This window comes from Vigna unguiculata, chromosome 10 (genome assembly GCF_037176805.1).
Source record: "Vigna unguiculata cultivar grain cowpea cultivar isolate G323 ecotype 2 chromosome 10, ASM3717680v1, whole genome shotgun sequence".
Lineage (NCBI taxonomy): Eukaryota > Viridiplantae > Streptophyta > Magnoliopsida > Fabales > Fabaceae > Vigna > Vigna unguiculata.
Genome location: NC_140801.1, coordinates 821,794 through 843,279, shown reverse-complemented (window position 1 = coordinate 843,279; position 21,486 = coordinate 821,794). Strand labels below are relative to the sequence as shown.

The window sequence follows — 21,486 nt, the reverse complement described above, 5'->3', positions numbered from 1 at the left end:
TCTTCAACCTTCTTTATCTCTCATTATATTATATTTTAACTTTTAATTATTATCTTTATATTAATTATTAATGAAATAGTTATGTATATTCATTTTAGTGCTATTAAATAAACGAGCCTACCCAATTTACTTTCATTTAATATAATAAATATATAAAATATATTTAGATTACAAAACTTTTAAAAAGACAGAGTCATATTACAAAATTTTTACCTTCAAAATAAATAAGATTGATCTGACCAAGAAGTTGATACCTCTGTCTAAATTTAAAAGAATATTCATTACTTTCTTAATAACTATCATTAAATGAAAAATAGAGCAGCTGTGAAGTGGGCCAACCCAAATTGGTATTTTGAAAAAAAAAAAATGGGCCCCTCTCGCTAATCATAATCCACTTCCAGTGAAGGATATTCCACTTCATCACAACAAACAAAGGAAAAGAAACACACGCGCGTCTAAAAAGAAGTTGGAATCACGCGCCATTTGAGAATTCCAAAAGCCAATCAAGGAAAACGGCTTGACGTTGATGAAAGAGAGAAAAGAAGTGTACCTTAAAGAACCAACACTGTGGGTCCCACTCTCATTTTTTTTTCTATCTTAGACTAATATTATAATTTTTAGAATTAATGAAGATCGTGAATTGTTTTAATATATGTAATATATTTTATTTCTATAATTATCACTATCAGTTTCCCTTCGTAGTTTATCTTTTCCATTTCTAAATTATTTATATCTTGATACCATGACATATGAAAAACTATTTATAATAATATTTTGATTATTAAATTTTAACGATTTTTTTTATAATATAAAGTATTATTTTTTTAAGTGATTTTAAAATATTTTAAAAAAAATTATTTAAAAAGTATCACCTAAAATTATAAAAAATATTGATAAAAATTAGTAGTCAAAAATCATTTTATATTAAATGTGATATCACTTTCTTTTAACATAGAAATATAATGTATCCTCTTTCTTATTTACTGATATTCAATAAGAAGTAAAAAGAAAAGGAGAAAAGAGAAAGTAAATGTTATTTAGATTACAAAATGTGATTATATATATATTACACTCTACTCTTTGTTTTAAACAGACATAGTATTATTAATTAATTTAATTTTCTTTTATTTAAAATTAAATTAAACTCCTAAAAGGAAATTACATTTTATTAGAAAATGAGAAAAAAAATTATTTATATGTGAGATTTCAGTCTAATGTTCCTGTAATATTTATTATTATTATTATTATTATATATTCTTATTAATACATATTATTTACTATAAGATGCAATAATTGATACTGAGACAATATTTTTTTAATATTCCTTTATCTACGTTTATTCACTTTATTTCATTTAGATATGACTAATTTATTATTTAAAATTTTAATTTCACGTACTGTTGATGTCAAATTTTCAAATATAACTTTTTTAATTATATGCATGCCATAAACTATACTTATACTTTTAAAGTAGTAGCACTAAAAGTAACCTTTTTTACTGATTTATTATAGTGGAGTAACACTGTAAATATTTTTATACTAAAACTAAATTTTTTTACTGATTTATAATTGAGTAACACTGATTTTTTTTTTTTTTTACATTGATTACATAGTTTCATTAATTTTTTTTTATAACTATGTAAATACTCAAGACATAAAATAAGTGAAATCATAATAAAAGTCAAGTGTATAAGTATTTGGTCCAAGACCTTTCTTATACTTTCAATCAACAAAGAGTTCATTGTTATTATACCTTTTTTTATAAAATAACTATTATAGAAAGAATTAAAAAATAAAACAATAATATTAAAAAAAAAAAGCTAAAGCTTGTACCCACAGTTCATAACTATCACCACCAACAGCTACAGCAACACTTTATAGAGTGTGAGAGAGAATTCTTTCTTCTTCACTCTCACCATTTTCCAGTTTTAGAGAGAGAGAGAGTTGGTGTTAGGTTTGTGGTGGAAGGAAATAGGAAGAGTGTGTTTGTTGTGGTTGATGTTATTGGCTTTGAAGTAGTGGGAACAAAGGGAAACAGACTCCATTATAATATATTACACAGTTTTCTCTTTCATTTCAATGCTGGGTTTGTATTTTGTCCCTTTTGCTTGGTTTTGTTTCTTCTTCTTTTCCCTTTTGTTTTATGGAACATAGATCCCTCTTTGTCTCAAAAAGAATGGCTTGCAATTGTTGGGTTTATGTGGGTACTGTCATTTGTCAAAGAAATGTGTGGTGTTTTTTTTTTTTTTTTCTTATTCTTATTCTTAGTACGATTTTCAATGTGTTAAGAAATTTGGTTTTTTGGATTCATGTTTCTGTGAACAGATACCAATTTTATTCCACTTTATTTTCTTTAAAGTGGGTTTTGATTGCTTATGGAGTTAGTGTTTTGATGCTTCAAGCAACTCTGTAGTTTCCTGATCTGCTGGCTTCTCTCATTATTGATTTCAAGCTGGGGTGGTTTTTTCTTGTTAAGGGTTTGGAATCTTGCTGCTTTCTAAGTAATATTTTTTCTGTTTTCAAGCACCGTCGTCAAGCTCAATGACATTCCACAGTTCCACTACCATTTTATGATTTCTACTATGTGAAACTTTTCCTTGTTGTTTCTGGCGCTTGAAGCAATTACCATTGTTTATTGGCTTTCTATATGTAGCATTTCTTTATTGGGTGTGCTTTTAGCCGTCCTCACTTACTATAATATGTAAACTAGGATTGCTTGATTCGTTCATTGTTTGGTTCTGCGTTGTTATGATGGCTGGTTGTTAAGACTTGCCTTGGTTATGTTCATCGTGTTGTTTGTTGGTAAATACTGAATAGTTGTTTATCTAATTTAGAATTGGAATTCAAGTTGAAGTAATGAACTCGTGGTTTTCTTTGCAGGGGCTTGGTAACTGGAACTGTTTGTGTGATGTTATGTGATATTGTGACATGGAGAGGGTTGCTGAGCCGAAGTTACTTCCACGGAACTTGCCTATCCTTGTTGAGGTTTCCAAAGCACACGCATCTGGTGCAAGAGAGCCAGGTCAGAGACATAACCGCCAGGAGGTTTCTGGTGCTGCTGGGATTTCACTCAGAGAAGTGAATCAATTGTCCAAAACAAGGGATGTGCATGTCCCTCTTTCACATCTGGCCTCAATCAGAGAAGTGGCCCAGTTAACCAATGCACGAATTTATTTGGTACAAGAAGATATGGGATTTGATGCTCGATCTTCTGAGGAGTCCCTCACATTTGAGCCTACCATGACATGGAAAGGAAAGGGCTCTTCGCCAGAAGCTGAGGAGTTTGTGCCTGATGTTGATACATTGAAGGAAAGCAGCTATTCATTTGAGGATGGTGGTCCAAGTTTATTTGCTGGTGCTAGTCATCCCCCAGAGCCTGTTGATACAGATCTTATGAGAACAGTTTATGTACCGATAGGTCAAAACAAATCCGAGGCTGGTTGCTTGATCAAGAACTTGCCCACAAAGGGCCCTTTTTTGGAAGATCTCTCAATTCGTGTTCCTGCAAAGAAACCAAATCCATCTGTTCTTACTCCCGAGCAAAGTCTTGTTGAAGAAATAAATGACATAGGGAACTTGGCATTTCTGGGTCCTCGGGCATCACAGAATACTGAGAATTCTCTCCTACCTCCAGATGCTGAGGAAAAAGAATGTGTTTGGGATGCTTCTTTGCCTCCAAGTGGCAATGTCAGTCCACTGAGTAGTATCGGTAGTACTGGTGTTGTCACTGCGATGAGCATTGTTAATAGTTGTGCTAGTACATATCGGAGTGATGCAATGACTAGTGATGGCATGCTTAGTTTAGATAGAAACTGTGATAGTACTAAAGGGAGTGTAAGGGGGGATTCACTGGAGAGTGCAAAAACTAGTGCTAGCCGGGCAAGTGATAGCAGTGGCCTCAGCGATGACAGCAACTGGAGCAACATAACTGGTAGTGCCAATAAGCCTCACAAAGGAAATGATCCTAGGTGGAAGGCTATTCTTGCCATCCGATTACGGGATGGAATTCTGGGCATGAGTCATTTTAGATTACTCAAACGTCTAGGATGTGGTGACATTGGAAGTGTATATCTTTCAGAACTGAGTGGAACTCGGTGTTATTTTGCAATGAAAGTTATGGATAAGGCATCCCTTGCAAGCAGAAAGAAGCTGACTAGAGCACAGACAGAGAGGGAGATATTGCAGTTGCTGGACCATCCATTTCTACCAACTTTGTATACACATTTTGAGACTGACAGATTCTCGTGTTTGGTGATGGAATATTGTCCAGGCGGTGATCTGCACACTTTAAGGCAGCGGCAACCTGGGAAACATTTCTCAGAATATGCTGCACGGTATGCTTTATGTTTTACTTAGTTGCTTTTCTTTACCTGAGTTCTTTGTTGATAATTACTTTTCATCATGAAAATTTTCTACCATAATTTTTTTCCTGTTCCTTAATCCTTTTTACATTTGGAGAGTTTGAGAAAAAATAATTTCTTCAAAAGAAATGGGGAATTAAGGATTTGTAACTAATCTTCCTTTTTACTTATGATTTATTGTTTCTTAATTCATGATATGCTAAAAGGACACTCTGAAACTAAAGTTTGCACTATTTTTTTTTCTCGATTTTTATGAATCAGAGAAACATTTTTTTGATTTCTTGTTTCTTTCTTGTCTTGCATTTGTTGAGATATAAGAATAATTTGGCTTATGCAACTGCATTGGTAATGTGTTTCATGTGATTTCTTCACTAAACGAAGTACTTGGATCTCTACTGCTAGAATCCCTCCCTTGAACAGTAGCCTTTCTGAAATATTTCAAGAAAAGATAGCTGCTTTTGTTATATGTCTTCTATGTATGGTTGTTTTTGTTTAAATCTTTGTGAAGTTTTGAATCTGTTGCTTCGTTTCATTCAAACATATTAAGTGATTCATGCATCATATTCATAATCAATGATGCAATAAAAATGTGATTAGGTTAAGTGCATCTAGCTTGTATGAGTTATCTTGAGGTGCATTTTCTTAATGAAATATGCTCATATGTGTCTATCTAGCACTGTTAGCTGGATCTGGTTACCACTCAGGGAACTATGAAACAAGTATCTTGCTGAAGTGCTACTCTTATAAGAGTATTTCTATTTGTGTAGCATTTTTATACAAAAAATGGGTCTTCTTGCTTTAAAACTATAGACATAATTTTGAGGCAATTAGCCTTACAATTTGTTGCTTTTTGTGCGCACAAGTGGTGCTTGATGATCTTGTTCTTCATAGCATGCCTTTACAGTTGAATAAATTCTTTTTGGGCACACAATCACCATAAGGATTTACGTTCTCATTTTCTCTACATATAGCTTTTATGCTGCGGAGGTTCTGCTTGCTCTTGAATATCTTCACATGCTTGGAGTGGTGTATAGAGACCTTAAACCCGAAAATGTGTTGGTCCGAGATGATGGTCACATAATGCTATCAGATTTTGATCTTTCCCTCAGATGTGCCGTGTCACCTACTCTTATTAGATCATCCTATGACGGGGATCCTTCCAAACGGGCAGGTGGTGCATTTTGTGTGCAACCTGCATGTATTGAGCCATCATCAGTGTGCATCCAACCTGCATGTTTTATTCCTCGGTTGTTTCCTCAGAAAAACAAGAAGCTAAGGAAGCCCAGAGCTGATCCTGGTCTGCCATCCAGCACCCTTCCAGAGCTTGTCGCCGAGCCTACTGCAGCTCGATCCATGTCCTTTGTTGGCACTCATGAGTACCTTGCCCCAGAAATTATCAAAGGAGAAGGTCATGGAAGTGCAGTTGATTGGTGGACTTTTGGAATTTTCTTGCATGAGCTGTTATATGGTAAAACCCCTTTCAAAGGGTCAGGAAACCGTGCTACACTTTTCAACGTAGTAGGCCAGCAACTCAGGTTTCCGGAATCACCAGCAACCAGTTATGCCAGCAGGGATCTGATCCGTGGCTTGCTAGTGAAGGAGCCACAGCATCGTCTAGGGGTTAAAAGGGGTGCAACAGAGATCAAGCAGCACCCCTTCTTTGAAGGTGTGAACTGGGCATTGATTAGGTGTAGCACTCCGCCGGAAGTGCCGAGACCGGTGGAGAATGAACTACCGGGGAAGGTTGGACCAGCTGATAATGCTGTTGGAGTTGGCAGCACTAGTAAGAGGATAGTTGGTACTACTACTGCTACTACTACTGACAACATGAAGTCTGGGGGTAAATATCTGGACTTTGAGTTCTTTTAGTTCGGATTCCTCAATCTACTTTTTATTGTATTCTCAATTCTTGGTCATTTTCATGGGTGCTGCCAGCATTACCATGTTATTTCAGCTTACCTTTGGTGCCTTGTAGTAAAAGTCCATTTCAGTTGGAAATCTGATACCCCAAGTTTAGATTAGGTTCTTCAGCAGTTCCCCTTGTCTGATCCCTCAATTCTTATGCATAATCCATAATGTAGTGTTTCTATACAGAATTTAAATACTTCTCATGATAATTTATAATCCTCTTTACATTTTTGGGCAAGATTTGTGATGTTATCAGGATTCAGGTTCATCTGATGGCATTGTGGTGTGCTGTTCTTTCATTTTGTCAGTTAACATAGAATCTCTTAGAACAATGATTAAGAATAAAACATATTAGTCTTTAAATGATTGAAGTCTTGGAAAAAACTTATATACTGTACTATAGGTATAGTTTTCAATTAGACTTTGAGTTTCATGTTGGTAATTTGCATCTTATTAAATGGATTCTATGTTAGAAGGGTGAAACTCCAAATTTAATAGCAGAACAACATGAACTGTGCCTACTGTATGTAAATTTTGTCCTTAAGCAAAAAATAGTGAAGTATTTACAAGCAAAACAAAATCACACTTGTCTTCTTGTCAAAATATATGCAAATGTTAACTACTTTTACTTCATTAGATGATACTTTTCCTACAATACCTTGACATGAATGAAATCTAACTCTTGGTTACACCATCATAACATTTACTTTTTGGGCTGTGAAAAACAACCTTCAATCTAAAATGCATTGTGTAGAACTCAACAAATGCAACATAAAAGTATGAAATGATTGAATGGATGTTAGATGAAGATTGTTCAAGAATTCACAAAAGCAAAATGAGGACCACATTTGACATAACAGGCTTTCCATTTTAATGATGCAATCACTACTTTTCATGGTTTGTTTTTGGTCCCCTCTACTACATTTGTGCTGCATGTGTGATAGATTCTTTGCTTGGGGATGAAAGGGGACTTGTCAATATAATGTAGTCTTTTTATAGCCTTGTCACAATTTGCTCATGCCCCATTTTTCTCTCTATGGTCCTTTCATGAAAACATGGATGTTTCTGAAAGCTGCTACAGGGTTTGTTCATGACAATGACATTACATAACAAATCTAGACTGGAGTCAAGGTATGTTTGAATGGAGAAGGAGGAAAAAGGGATAAAAACAGATAAATTTTCATTTTTAAATTGAAGAAAAATATAATTTTGTATGAAGATGAAACAAGCATGAATACTTGGAAAACTATATTATATTTTTTCAAGTTTATTTTCTTCATTTTAGAATATTCTCAAATGATGGGAGTATTCACCTGTCTTTTATCCTTCAGACCATTCCTAACAGATGAGATAACTCTTTTTATTTTTTTTATTTAATTATGTTTGTGTTTTCTGAAATTTAGAATGAGTTTGGTTTTGATCTTCAAATAAAAAAAAATTTCAGCCCCTTAAATTTTTAAAAAGTCCCTAAATATTAAATTTGAGAAATTAATAATAAAATTAAAAAAAAGACCATTTTAGTCCTTTTAGTGTTGTACGTATTAAAATCATATTTTTTTCTCAAATAGGAGGTACTGCAAGTGAATTGTTTTCAAATTTGAGATAAAAAAAAAATTATTCTAAATTTTGGGGATTAGAACACTATTATTTTTTTTAAGGATGTTAATGCAAGAGAAAAGTAAAATACACTGAATTTTATAATAAGAGATCACACAGCAAGAAAATTTCGAACTTATTATACCCATACAAATAACTAAATAAATAAAACGTATTTCCAATTATTTTATCATAAACTAATTGAGTTAATTCCATTACTTCATGTATCGGTATTGATAATTAAAATCGTACGAGTAAACAATTAAATTGTGTACCCATTTAATAATTTTTTTTATTATTACTTTTGTTAGTGTTGATTGAGAGTTTATTTGTAAGAGTAAATTTATTGAGAAAAGTTTAAAAACTATCTTGTTTTTTTTCTAGAATTTAATTTTGAAAATATTAAGATTTACTTCCTGAAGCATAAAATCAAACCATATTTACAAGGACACTATATAAAAAAGAACAGATTGCACTCACTAGGTTTTGTAAGATAGCCCAAACCCTGTTTAATTTTTTCACTCTACATTTACCTTCTTTAATAATTCAAAAAATTGTTTTACTGACGTTATTTGTATATTATTTAAAAATGTAAGAAGTTTTGTGCAATATCATCAAACTCATGTAATTTATTCTTCAAATAAATATAAACAAAAACATGAGAGTAGGGTATGCCTAGAAAAAATGTTATTTTCAAAGAACATTCTCTTCCTCCACTTCTTACTTTATTTTTCTGCCACCTTATAACTATAATACATTTCCTAATATAATTTAAGTGTATTATTTCTTGAAGTTTATAATTGTTATTTTAATAGGAGTTTATTTTTGATAATTTGTGATGTTTTTTCTTTTCTTTCGAAAAGGATTCATAAGGAATATAATCCATATAAAAACTTAATACAATTTTTAACCCAAAACATCAAGAAGAATATGTCTAAAATAAAATTATTTTCAAGAGAATATTTTCTTCCTCCACTTCTTACTTTTTTTTTTCTTCCACCTTATAATTAAATACATTTCCTAATATAATTTAAATTTATTATTTCTTGAACTTTATAATCGTTATTTTAATAGGAGTTTGTTTTAGATAATTTGTTATGTTTTCTTTTTTTTTTGAGAGGAATTCATTAGGGAAATATTATATAGCCCATATATGAACTCATTTTGATATGCATAAAATCTAAACAAAATACAATGCAGAGATTTATTCATACATAAAAAATTTTCCATCCTCTTTAGTGATTCAATACATTTGTGTGTACCAAAAAGAGAGAAATCCATTTACATATCATCAAATACTGATATATTGATCAAAAGCTAAACTTCAATTGCCATGCAGAATAAATCAATGAAGGGTATTTCTTTCTGCACTCCAACAATCTCAGTCTATATAATACCCTTTTAAATTCTGGATTAGACAGTCCAAAATAAAGATTTCATACACTGGATTAACCTCAAAGAAGAGGTGTTGACTGATATTGTTGTTCAAAATTCCACAGCAGGTAATCCAGAATGAGGATTTTAGATTCTAGACTAACCTTTTCCTAATTGTTCCAATTTCAAGTTCGTTAGAGATATATTATTCAGGTTAATTAGTGTTAGATACAATAACTAACCCTGATGATGTTATCTCAACGAACTTAAGATCGAAACACAAAGAAAAAGAGCATCAATGACCTACTTCATAGCATGTGAATGGCTACATACTGACTCAAGAGCCTCAGTGAACAATGAAGAAAAACTTGCCATAGCCTGGAACACTCCAGGCAAACCAGTCTGAAGATTGTTGAGTGTCATAGCTCTGGTGACCTCAACAGCTTTTGAATGCCTCACCATTTCATCTTCAACACGCCTCTGGTAAGATGCTAGTTTCAGTTTCTTCTCAGCAAGAGGGTCTCTTGCATCCAGGCCCTGTCCATTAGCAGGATCTAACTCAGGAGGGGTAATGCCTACCATAGAATATGAGTTGTAAAACTTCCTTTCTATGCTTCTCAGAGATGAAGATTTCTTCTCAAGCTCCTTGGAGGCACTCTCAGTTCTCTTCTTGATCTTCAGCTCCTCGGATTGCTTCACTGATATCACATGCACAACGTTGATGAAGCTCTTGATTGCTTCTGAGGCAACTGTGTCAGGAACACGGTCAAGGGCAAGTTTCCATTCGTCACAGAAAGAGAACACATGAGATGACGATGATCCAGTGTTATTGTTGATGTTTTCATTGTTGACTGGAATAAGGTTCAACTTGAGCCAGCCATGCAGAGAAAGGATGAAGTCACGTTGAAACTTTATGAGGCGGCAGAAACTGGAGTGCCAAGCTGAAACAGCTGATTCAAGATCTCTTGTTGCTTGCTTGTGTGATTCAGATGTTGAGTGACCTTTGGAGGACTGGTTCACAAGGCCACGGACTTGCTGCACAATGTTGCTTTGGATTTCATGGTACTCATGCATTGACTTCCACATATACATGATTCTGCATTTAGTACATAAGTAATATCACAGACATGAGAGAACAGTCTATGAACAGTACCAAGTAGTTTTTCATTTCTGACCCATCAGTAAATTCTTTTTACCAATGTATGAATCCTCAAATTTTAAAAAGGACAAGATTTTGATGGGTAAAATGTGGGCCAAGATTGTGTTACAGATGCTGGGCAGTAGGTGGAAAGAAACTCTGGTACAAATGATGAAGCAAGTGATGTAGTATAGCAGTAAGCTATATTCCTTCAACCACCACACTAGCATGTTTTATATTTTGATGAGTTGTGTATCTAATTCCTCACTGTGAATTAATAATTGAATACCCTTTGAAGAATACTATTTGAAAAACATAGAACAAGAAATAGGGTTCATGATGTAGCTATAGAATTTCAATTTCAAAAGGGTAAGAGTGTTTAATTATCCTTTCATGTATGAGCACACACAGAAACAGTGAAGTAATTGCATAATGAGCAGACATACATACCCACGACAGAGGTGAAGAAGCTGAGGAACAAGATGAGCATCCCTAAGGCCATTAATGGCATCTGAGGTGGTGGATACAGCTTGAGATGTAACAACAATTAATGACTGCAACCTTGTTATGGAAGCCTTGGTCTTATCTACCTTTGCTTCATCACCACCTTTGCATTCTACACTCTGCAGAGCTGACAGTTTCTTTTCATGCTCAATCTTCACACATTCTCTTGCCTATACATGCAAACCAACCAAAATACATCACCACTACACACCTTCCAAAACTTTACCATTTTGGATATAAGTAAATGCAACATCAAAAATTTCAAACATTCAACATTACATTACTTTTTCTATTATCCATTTTTAGACAGACATATTACATGTATAATTTTTAACACAACATTTTTGCCCCTCTTTTAGACAACCAACAATTCATCACAAAAATTTAGGGAACTTTTGTGTGTTTTTTTTTTCTCTAATATTAAAATTTAATTTGATTTTATATTATAAACAAGTATTTCAGAGATTTCGTAAAAGAAACCATTGTGCAAGTGATTCACAGCTCATTTTTATGTATTTTATTTTGCTTTAAATTGAATTTATTTTGGCTAAAATATGTATAGTGTTACAAGTTTAAATTTTTTAGACGTAGGGGTACTTTAGACATTTAATACGGACACAATAAACAATGCACAAGTTAGTCAAATACACCAAAGGGACTCGTCCGAACCCATCAAGTATAATAATTACCCAAAGTACCGTGGGTCCCACTTTCAATCCACCAAAGTTTTATTAAATTCTTATATTAGTTCTAAATCATTTAAAGATATATCAATTAAAAACTATTAAATTATGTTTTCTATAAGAAATCAAATAATAGATATTAAAAAATGACATTGATTTATGTAAGTTTCAGAATGGTTTGCGCAACTTTTTAGCAATTAAAAAATTGTACTTGCAAGAAGACAAAATTACCCCGGAACAAATCAGAAAATTACCTTCACTTCCTGATACAGCTTCTTCTCCCAAGCCAAAAGGCGTTCCAAAGTGGAACAGAGACTCTTTGAACCGTCCGGTCCGTCCAACGAACCGGCGTCGAGCCGGTACTTAACCACTAACGGCGGTTTAGAGGTCCAAGTCGAGCTAAGCTTGCTGAGTACACTATTTGAATGGTAAAGTGTTTCTGCGTTCAATGTTTTATAGAATTATGAGGGAAACCAATTATATAAAAATTAAATTTTATATTTCTATGTAGTAGCATTAGAGAAGAAGTAACATTAACAAAATCATAACTAAAAAAATTACTGTTAATCTCTATGTTTAAGAATTAAAAATAAGGTAGGCAAAAATTAACATGAGATATTTTGAAATGAAAAATCTAAAGAAAAAGAAACGTTTTTATAATTACATAATAAAAGGAATAATTAAATTAAATATATTTTATGAGTTTGTTAAAAAAGGTGACTAAAACGAATTAATTTAAAATTTTGGCGCACTTTCAGAGAAGCCAAACGGCACCAGTTGAAGAACACGAAAACCTTACTCCTCAGTTGGTTGAAACTCCGATCAAGGTGCGCTCTGCTAACCTCGAGCATCTCCGATAACTGATCTCCGGCCGCAGCTGCTTTCTCGAAATTTTCCCTAACCGCTTCCACTATCTCCTTCAAATCCCTATGTCTCACCGCTACTTTCGCCTCCGCCACGTCATCGCTGACCTTCTCGCTCTTCGCGGCCGGAGCATAGCCTCCGGCGACATACTCGGTCTTAGACGGTGAGGTAACTCTAGCGCCTCTTTCCTCCTGCTCCGACGAACTCGAGGAATTGTACCGGTCCTCCCACTCGCTGCACCGAACCTCCTCGCGCTCCGTCTGAACTGGTTCATGTAAGTATTTCTCTTCCGATTCCGTTTCTGATTCGGAAATCCCTGGTTCTGTCTTTTGTTGTTGTGAATGTGAATCGACGTTTGTACTGTTATCAATTTTGCGATTGCGTTGAGAGTTTGAACGGAACGGATTGTACATCGATTCAGATTCCGAGTCCGACGTTTCGAAATTCGGCGTTGTTTGCGGTTTGTGGTTTTGGCGTTGGCGGAAGTAATCGGAGCCTGGAGGAGAAGGAGGAGGGTAGAAATTCTCCCAATTCCAAACGGAAGATGCTTGCGAAGTAGGCGTGGATGTTTGGTGCGCGGTGGCGAAGAAATTCGAGTATTCGCTTCGCGGCGAGGAGAAGAGGCTCGATTCAGAGAGTATGTGAGGGAGCTTCGGCGGCGGTTTGCGGCGGCGAGTGACGGCGGGAAGAGGAGGTTGTGGCGCATGTGAAGTAGATGTGGGTTCAGGTTGTTGTTGAGCGGCTGAGAAGTTCGAATACTCGCTTCGCGGCGAGGAACAGAGACTCGATTCGGAGAGAACGTGATGGAGTCTCGACGGCTGTTGACGGCGGCGCGTGGCCCCGGAGGTTACTATGCGGGGGATTTTAGGGCTAGCTGAAGCGGCGTCGGCGGAGGGAGGAGGACGTGGTGACGGTTGGGAATTATTGGTAGTTTTGTGAAGGAGGACGGCAGGGGTGTCATCGGCGACCGAGAGGGGTTCCGCGGCGGCGAAAGTGTAGAGTGCAGCGCCGGTGAGGCGGAGGCAGTGGCAGTAGTCGGAGTGCGCTGCCGCGAGGTGGTGGCGCGCGTAGACAGCGTCTTTCATTAAACGATGCCGCTCCTTGCAGCGCATCACGGTTTCCTCGTTGCCCAGCTTCGATGCTGTGCAACCCATTTTTTGCGCGTATACCGTATACTATACTCGTAATGCTACGAGTACATACAGAAATTAGTTTATATAAAAATATATAATGTGTTGTTTTCTGAATTGGAAAACAACGGCGGTGGTGCTGGGTTTAAGGGTGGCGAGGTGTGAAGGGGTTTTGGAGTGGAAGAAGAAGTAGTGAGTGGTGTAAGAGTTTTGGTGTGGTGGTGATGTTCATTTCTTTTTTTCTTGTTTTTCTAGTGTTACCATTTTTTATCCGAGTGTGTGATAGCTGTGGTTGTTTTGTTTGTTTGTATCTAAAGCATTTTTATTAAAGTCCAAGAACACTGTTTATCTGTTGTTTGTGTGGGGTTTTGGTCCTAATAAAGTAAAGAGGGGATGGCTCGTGTAATCATGTTTCGTTCGTGCGATCATTGACCATTTATCTTTTTAGTGGGATATCCAATATAAATAATTACTGTAATGATTTACCTAACATGTCATTGTTCTGGATATAATGCTCCAGCTCTATGATAATGTTTCAAATTTTATGAACGATAGACTTATATAAAAACTATATTTCTTTTAAAGATTATCAATTAAATTCTTCAGCAGTATTAATTTTGGTGAACAATGCAGCATATTGATTGTAGCTATCTAGTATATAAAAAGTTATTTGTGTAATCTTTCTTACAAATATTTGTATAATGCATATTATTCATATTTGTTTTTTATTTTTATTTTTATTTTCATTTAGTCACTTTATCTATTTTAGGCTTAATTATTCGGATCATACTCATTTTTGTTCGAAAATTTTAAAATAGTACTCATTTTGAACTTTGTCTTAATTTAGTATCCAATTTTGATTATTGTATCAATGTAGTACCATCCGTTAAGTCTTCACAAACGGTGTTAACTACGTTGTCACGTGTCAGCATTTAGATTTTTTAATTTTTTAATTTTTTTTTTAATATTTTTTAAATTTTTTTTTTTGCCACGTGTCAAATCCTTGATGTGAATTGCCACGTGACAAGTACATGCCAAGTGTCATTGTCTTCATTTCAACCTAGTCCCCATATGTGTCTATTTGTTTCAATTTAGTACCCATATATATTTATTGGTTTCAATTTAGTACCCAATTTATTTGTTTCAATTTTGTCTGAATATTTTTTTATAAAATAGAGAATATTGTGTCTCCTTTAAGACCAAATTTATTATTTATATAAATGTTATATTTATATTTGTTATTAAAAATGACTTACAAATATGTTATTCATGACTTTTACCATTAACTTTAATATAAATTTCAATACTTAATTTTATAACTCATTTTTAGTAACAAATATCAATATAACCTTTATATAAATAATAAATTTTGTCTTAAAAGAGATACAATATTTCTCCATTTTAAAAAAATATATTTGAATAAAATTCAAACAAATAAATTGGGTACTAAATTGAAACAAATAAACATATATGGGTACTAAATTAAAACAATTAGACATATATGGGGACTAAGTTAAAAGGAAGACAATGACACTTGGCAAGTACCTTGCCACGTGTCACTGACAATGCCACGTGTCATATCGGCAAAAAAAATTAAAAAATTCATAAGCTGACACGTGACAAGGTAGTTAACCGTGTTTGTGAATACTTAACAGAGAGTACTACAATGATGCAATAATCAAAATTGGGTACTAAATTGAGACAAAGTTCAAAGTGGGTACCATTTTAAAATTTTCGAATCAAAATAGATATGATCCGAGTAATTAAGCCTTTATTTTACTTACGTATTCTTTATCCATTTTGGGTATAATTTTTTTTTTTTTGTGAACAAGAAATTTTGTAACAAGTATATTCACTTTTGTTTAAAATATCCAACTCTTGTACATGATAATATTTTTTAATTTTGTTTATCACGTTATATTATCTATTATATTTCTTTCCTTTTTCTTTTTCTTATCTCTATTGACATATACATTTAACGATATATAATTAAAAAAAGGTATACTGAAAGCGGGTGCTATTTTGTTTTTGCTGTGGGTTGGCTCGTATAAGGATTATTGGAAGAGACTATGCAACTTCGGAATTAAGATAGAAAAGAATGTGTAAAGTGTTAACTATTTTTTAAAGAAAAACTAAACTTTTTTCTTCACTTCAATAGATTGAAAGGTCTAGCTTTATTGTATCTTTTCCCGACATCTTGAATGATAAAGCAAGCGATCAAATTGTTGTATTTTGTTCTTTTTACCATGAAATTATATATATTATAAATGAAATGGTCCTAAATAATGAATATTAAATTTCATGTATGTAAATTATAAATTTACTGTTTTTTTATTCATATAATAAAATTACCCTCTTTCTATAATTTTATAAATATTTTATTGAAAAAAATGATTGAATATTTAAAACAACAATAAATAAGTGTAACATTGAATCAATAATTCAACAAATTGTCGGGAAAACAATAATAAAAAAATAATCATAAGCAAGGTTTGCAAACTAAAGTTTTCTACTGTTATTTTAAAGATTTTGACAACAAAATATAAGTTCCATTGAAATAAATTATTTTCAAATACGAATATAAATAATTTACTAAAAACATAAAAACTATTAAAAAACCTATACTGCCAAAGCATAGAGTATTTTTTTATTAAAATTTTATTTATTAATTTCATCCACAGTAGATGAAATGCTTTATTAAACAATATTCTATCTAAAATCTTTCATAATTAAATTAATTGACTTTCCAAATGGAAAGATGAATTCAACTACCATGAAAAATAAAGAAACAGCTAAATTACAAGACAAAAGATTAGTGATTACTTGCTAACTGTGGTCCACTTTCCACCTCACGTGGACAAAGTGAAATTACCTTTTAAAGAAAATAAAAGCATAAAGAAAATTCATTAAATGCTATACGTACAATGAATAATAATCACCAATTGACTAAGAATAGAAAAAGATACAAACTCCCAAAAGTTATCTAAATTGTTAATCATCACTGCAGTTTTAAATAAGTTATACGATTATATTTCTCTCTTTCTCCCTTTTTATTTATCTTATTTGGCTCGATTTCTACACTATTTTTAGAAAGCCAATAAATTCGAGTAATCAAAGAGATAAGTTTCAAATCTCATCGGGAAAACTGAAAATATTATTGTGACTAAATGCGATATATGTTGAATGGTTGAAAATAATGTATCGGAAAAAGTCTCGTATCACCCAGAATAAATATGAATGCATGTTGGTTAATATATAATTGATTTTAACTTTACAATTTTAGTCACTCCAAATTTAAAATATTTTAAGTTTGTATTTGATTTTTTTATATTTTTGTAGTAAAATATTGTGAAATATTATTAAATTCTTATTCTAAAAAAATATGAGTGTATTTGATTACTAGGATAGGCAAGGAAGTGTGTGTTGGTTGTTATATAATGGATTTTATGTCCATGATTTTAGTCACTCCAAGTTTAAAATACTTTGAGTTTGTGTTTGGCTTTTTTCATACTTTTGTAGTTGAGTGTTATGAGGTGTAGTTAAATTCTTGTTCTGAAGGGTGTGAGTGTACTTGTGGTCAAAAGGCATCAGAGAATTGTCTCTATTGTACACAATCTCCCAGTGTTCTTTTCTAGATGTTATTAGATAATAATCATGGTTTTTATTCGACTTTGGATTTTCTACGTTATATTCTTATGTTGTTCACATTTCTTTATCGATAGGGTGATTCTCGGGGATAAAAATTAACTCTTTGTTTTTGGATAATCATCCTTGGTTGTTGAGGTTGCAATGACATTTGCAAGTCCTGTGAAATGTCACATAGAAAAATTTGATTGAAGGCTAAATTTTGGCATGTGGCAAAGTCAAGTCAAAGATGTGTTGATACAATTTGGACTATATAAGACTTTGAAAGGAAGAACTTCTGACATGGAGAAGGAATGCGAGAAACTAGATTTGAGAGTTGTTAGTGCAATCTGCTTGTGTTTGGCTTAGAATGTTCTTGCAAACGTACAAAAGATGCCGACAACAAAGGAACTTTAGGAGAGACTCAAAGGCTTATATAAGACAAAGGACATCTCAAATTCATTGTTATTGAAGGAAAAGTTTCATAACCTACGCAATGGTGATGATACGAAAGTCTCTGATCATCTTAGTAATATTAATGAAATTGTCTCTAAATTAGAAAAGATTGAAGTTAAGGTTGGGAAGAATATATAGCATTAAGACTCATTTGGTCTCTTTCGTCCTTCTATGAGCTTTTCAAGCTTGTCTTGATATATGACAAGGAAACTTTGAGCTTTGATGAAGTTGTGGTGATTATACACAATCATTGGTTATCTTTGATGCATGTGCATAGTGAAAGGAAATTATTGGGATGGTTTAATTCCAAGTGAGTAGACTCTTTATGGTGGAGTATGATTGTTGGTATAGATAATGAAGATACGCTTATTTTAATCATGGTGGAAATTGTGGAGTTGATGAAATTAATACGTCTTGAAAAGTCTCACATCACCTATGATAAACAAGAAAGTGTGTGTTGGCTATATAATGAACTCTAAGTTCATGGTTTTAGTCACCCCAGGTCTAAGACACTTTGAATTTGTATTTGACTTCTTTTATACTTTTGTAGTAGAATATTGTGAGGTATAGTTAAATTCGTATTCTAAAGAGTCTGAGTGCACTTTGAATAAAAAACAAGAAACAATTTTTTATATATTATAAAAATTTTCACATAATATTATTATGATTGTATATTGTCATTAGACAATACTTATAATTTTTCTTCGATTTTGAAATTTGCACATTATATTTTTGTAGTAATTTTATTTCTCTCATTGTACTGTGATTCTCATATGTAAAGTCGATAATATAATTCATAATATTTTTTTTTTCTCAATCCTTTACAATAATAATTCTTTTGGATGTAGTTCGACTAAAACCCTACAAACTATAAAAAAATAAGATGTATATTACTGTCATCATCACTATCTAGCTATAACATAAATGAAAAAAAAAAAAAAAACAGCTTTGGATTATTTGTTCTGTTTGGATGAGACCCACAAAATAATGCTAAGCCCCCACATATGATTAATTGTTTGGATTTGGTAAGATTTGTTGGAACTTTATGATTTTAAATAATTCAGACAAAGTCGTTTATCATCATAATTTTAATTAAAAGAAAAACAAAATGACATTTTAAACTTCCGTTTCTTTCCCATTTTAGTCGCTCCTTACTAAAATGACAAAAATATATGAAATAAAGATAACCTAAAACCTTAATAAAATAAATTCATAATTTTTCTACTTATATATTATTTACTTTTACGTAAATGTAAAACTTTCAACTAATTTTATTTTCATCTAGTGTTAAAGTTATAATACGTAATGAATACATGTCAATAAATTTAGAAATAAAGACAATATAGTTTTTATTTTATTTCTCTAATTATACTCGAGAGTAGTTATGTTTCACAAAAACATGGATGGATACTTTAGAATTTATGGATTACATGTCTCGTAGAAATTACCGCTGAAAACTAAAAGTTTGTAAAATAGCTTTCAATTATTGAATTAAAAATATTTAGTGGCATTAGTTATCAATGTTATTGATCCATCTAAAATGATTTCATAATATATATATATATATATATATATATAAATATATATATATTCCAAAGAATTTAAATAAAACAAAAAATCAGTATAAAATAAATGAAGTTGAGATGATCACTCTCAACTATCCATATTAAAAATGATGACTAAAATTTTATGAAAATAAAAAGAAAAAGATTAAATAGAGTGAATAGATATTTACTTTATTTAAAATTTCAACCGATGCAAGATAATCCTTAACTTCTTAATTATCGTGTCATAAGGTTAGAAATTGAAATAGAAGTAAATTAGGAATTGAAATTAAGTGAAGGGAAAAAGTAAAATATGTTTGCATGAAGGAAGAAATAGCATAAGGTGCAGAAGCTATTTACTTTTGTTTATTTAATAGCATAAATTTTATTTATAAAAATATTTAAAAGGATTTAGCTGTTTTCGTGGAAATTTTGAACATAATTAAGATAAGAACTTGAGAATTTTAGGAGGAAAAAGTTAACAAAAAGATAACCTTTTTTTCTAATTTTATAAATAGAAATATTGAACGAGTGATATTTCTTAAGAAAATACAAATAAAGTAAAATTAAATGTAGATATTTCGGATGATGGAAATTTAACCTTAATTTGCTATATTGGTGAAATAAAAGTTTATTATTAAGAGATTGGGTAATTAAAGAAATTGGTTTTGAACTAAGTTTAGATGGTTCTCTCAATGAGTACTTCTCACCACTACCCAATTTTGTATATATAGATTATTACATCCTAAGTATTTAAGTATATTTATTTATTTATTTTATTAAAAAAGAAAAAGATAGATTCATATTTAATCAATATCACAAAACTAGTTAATAAAATAAAAATAACTAAACTTTATACTATCTCATTACCATTTTTTTCATTAGATATTGGTTCGATAAACAAAATAAAAAATATATTATAAATAATAAGAATTTACATAGGAGATAAATATGTAAGCACGTTGCCCAAAATAGAAAAAGAAGCCCACAAAAATTAAAAAAACGAAGTCCTAGATTCGACAACAGTTACCCTACACATTGAGCCCCTAACCCTACACGAACACATTCTTCAAAATAATCTCACCAAATTCAAGGCTACGTATATATACTTATTTGTTCATATATTCACATAATAACTTCAAAAGGACATAATAACTCCAATTTTACAAAATTTACTCGTAAAATAAGATTTAAATATATTTATATTATAAATTGATTTTATTTTTTAATGAATGTGAGATTTTTAATAGATATTTTTTATATCAAAAGATATGTATTTCGTGTGTGAGACTAGAGGTGGTTTGGTCTGATAATAACTATAGAACAGGTAAAATAATAAATCTAAGATACAACATATTTTGTTTTAATTCATGACTCTGATAATATGTTAAAAAATGAACTTTAAGCTTAACTCAATCTTACAAACTTGACTTGTAGGTAAGGTTTGCATCCACTTATATATCATAAATTAGTTTTATCTCTAGTTGATGTGAGACTTCCAACACATATATTATGTAATAAATTTAACTAAAGCATTGATTGTTGAGAAGATCACATTTTTAAGACGTGATTGTCATTACTATTAATGTATTATATATAGTGTGATGTGCAAGTTCCTCAAATATGACATGAACATCTTGAATATTTTTTGGGAAAGATAAAATTAGTAAACAAATTTTAAAGAACAGAAAACTTAGGATATAAGAGAAGAAGGAAAAGAGAGAAGATGAGTAAATGTGTGATTTGGAGTATAGGAGAACCTATTTATGGATGAACCTCACCAATGATCATAAAGCATAAAGTAGGAGTTATTTTTATTAGTGGTTATACCTATTAAATACAGTCTATATCTATTGGAGATTAATACGATATATATTTATTAACTTGTTGTAGTATTTATCTATATAATGGCTTGATTAATCCAACTATGATATTAACTACTTCATTACATATTTGATATAAAGTGAACCTAGCATTTCCATTAGGATATATACATATAGGAAATATACAGTCCTCCATAAAGTTCAATAATTTTTCAAAAGGAAAAGTTCAAAGAATTATAAAAATATATATCTAAATTCCAAAATACATATATACATAGACTTCTAATCTCAAAACACATAACAACACTAACACTTCTTCACCTTTAACCTCTATTGTTGAGCATTACCATCTCCAACACTATTTTATGCTCACGTGTATTACACGATCATAGTAGGTGGACAATCAACCACAAACAAGACATAATGGTAAGCTTATTTATTTTTATAAAGTTCTATCATATATATATATATATATATATAT

The 21,486-nt window shown here is 31.8% G+C and overlaps 2 protein-coding genes and 1 long non-coding RNA gene across 3 annotated transcripts; 2 read left to right on the top strand and 1 right to left on the bottom strand.

Moving 5' to 3' along the window:
• The first annotated feature begins 1,871 nt into the window (after positions 1-1,871).
• On the top strand, positions 1,872-6,507 carry LOC114166865 (serine/threonine-protein kinase D6PKL1-like). Its single transcript, XM_028051739.2, has 3 exons — positions 1,872-2,086; positions 2,881-4,334; positions 5,333-6,507. The coding sequence occupies exons 2-3, from the start codon at positions 2,929-2,931 to the stop codon at positions 6,228-6,230; spliced, it is 2,304 nt and encodes a 767-aa protein (XP_027907540.2). The 5' UTR covers positions 1,872-2,086; positions 2,881-2,928; the 3' UTR covers positions 6,231-6,507.
• A 2,539-nt stretch (positions 6,508-9,046) lies between these two features.
• On the bottom strand, positions 9,047-13,582 carry LOC114165076 (nitrate regulatory gene2 protein-like). Its single transcript, XM_028049730.2, has 4 exons — positions 12,364-13,582; positions 11,819-12,003; positions 10,828-11,051; positions 9,047-10,335 (listed from the first exon to the last, which is right to left on the bottom strand). Exons 1-4 carry the CDS (start codon positions 13,580-13,582, stop codon positions 9,543-9,545), a joined length of 2,421 nt encoding a protein of 806 aa, XP_027905531.2. The 3' UTR covers positions 9,047-9,542.
• On the top strand, positions 12,560-13,964 carry LOC146881972 (uncharacterized). The gene is made up of 2 exons (XR_014985040.1): positions 12,560-12,702; positions 12,850-13,964. It is a non-coding gene; the product is annotated as an uncharacterized LOC146881972 (long non-coding RNA).
• The last annotated feature ends 7,522 nt before the right edge of the window (positions 13,965-21,486 follow it).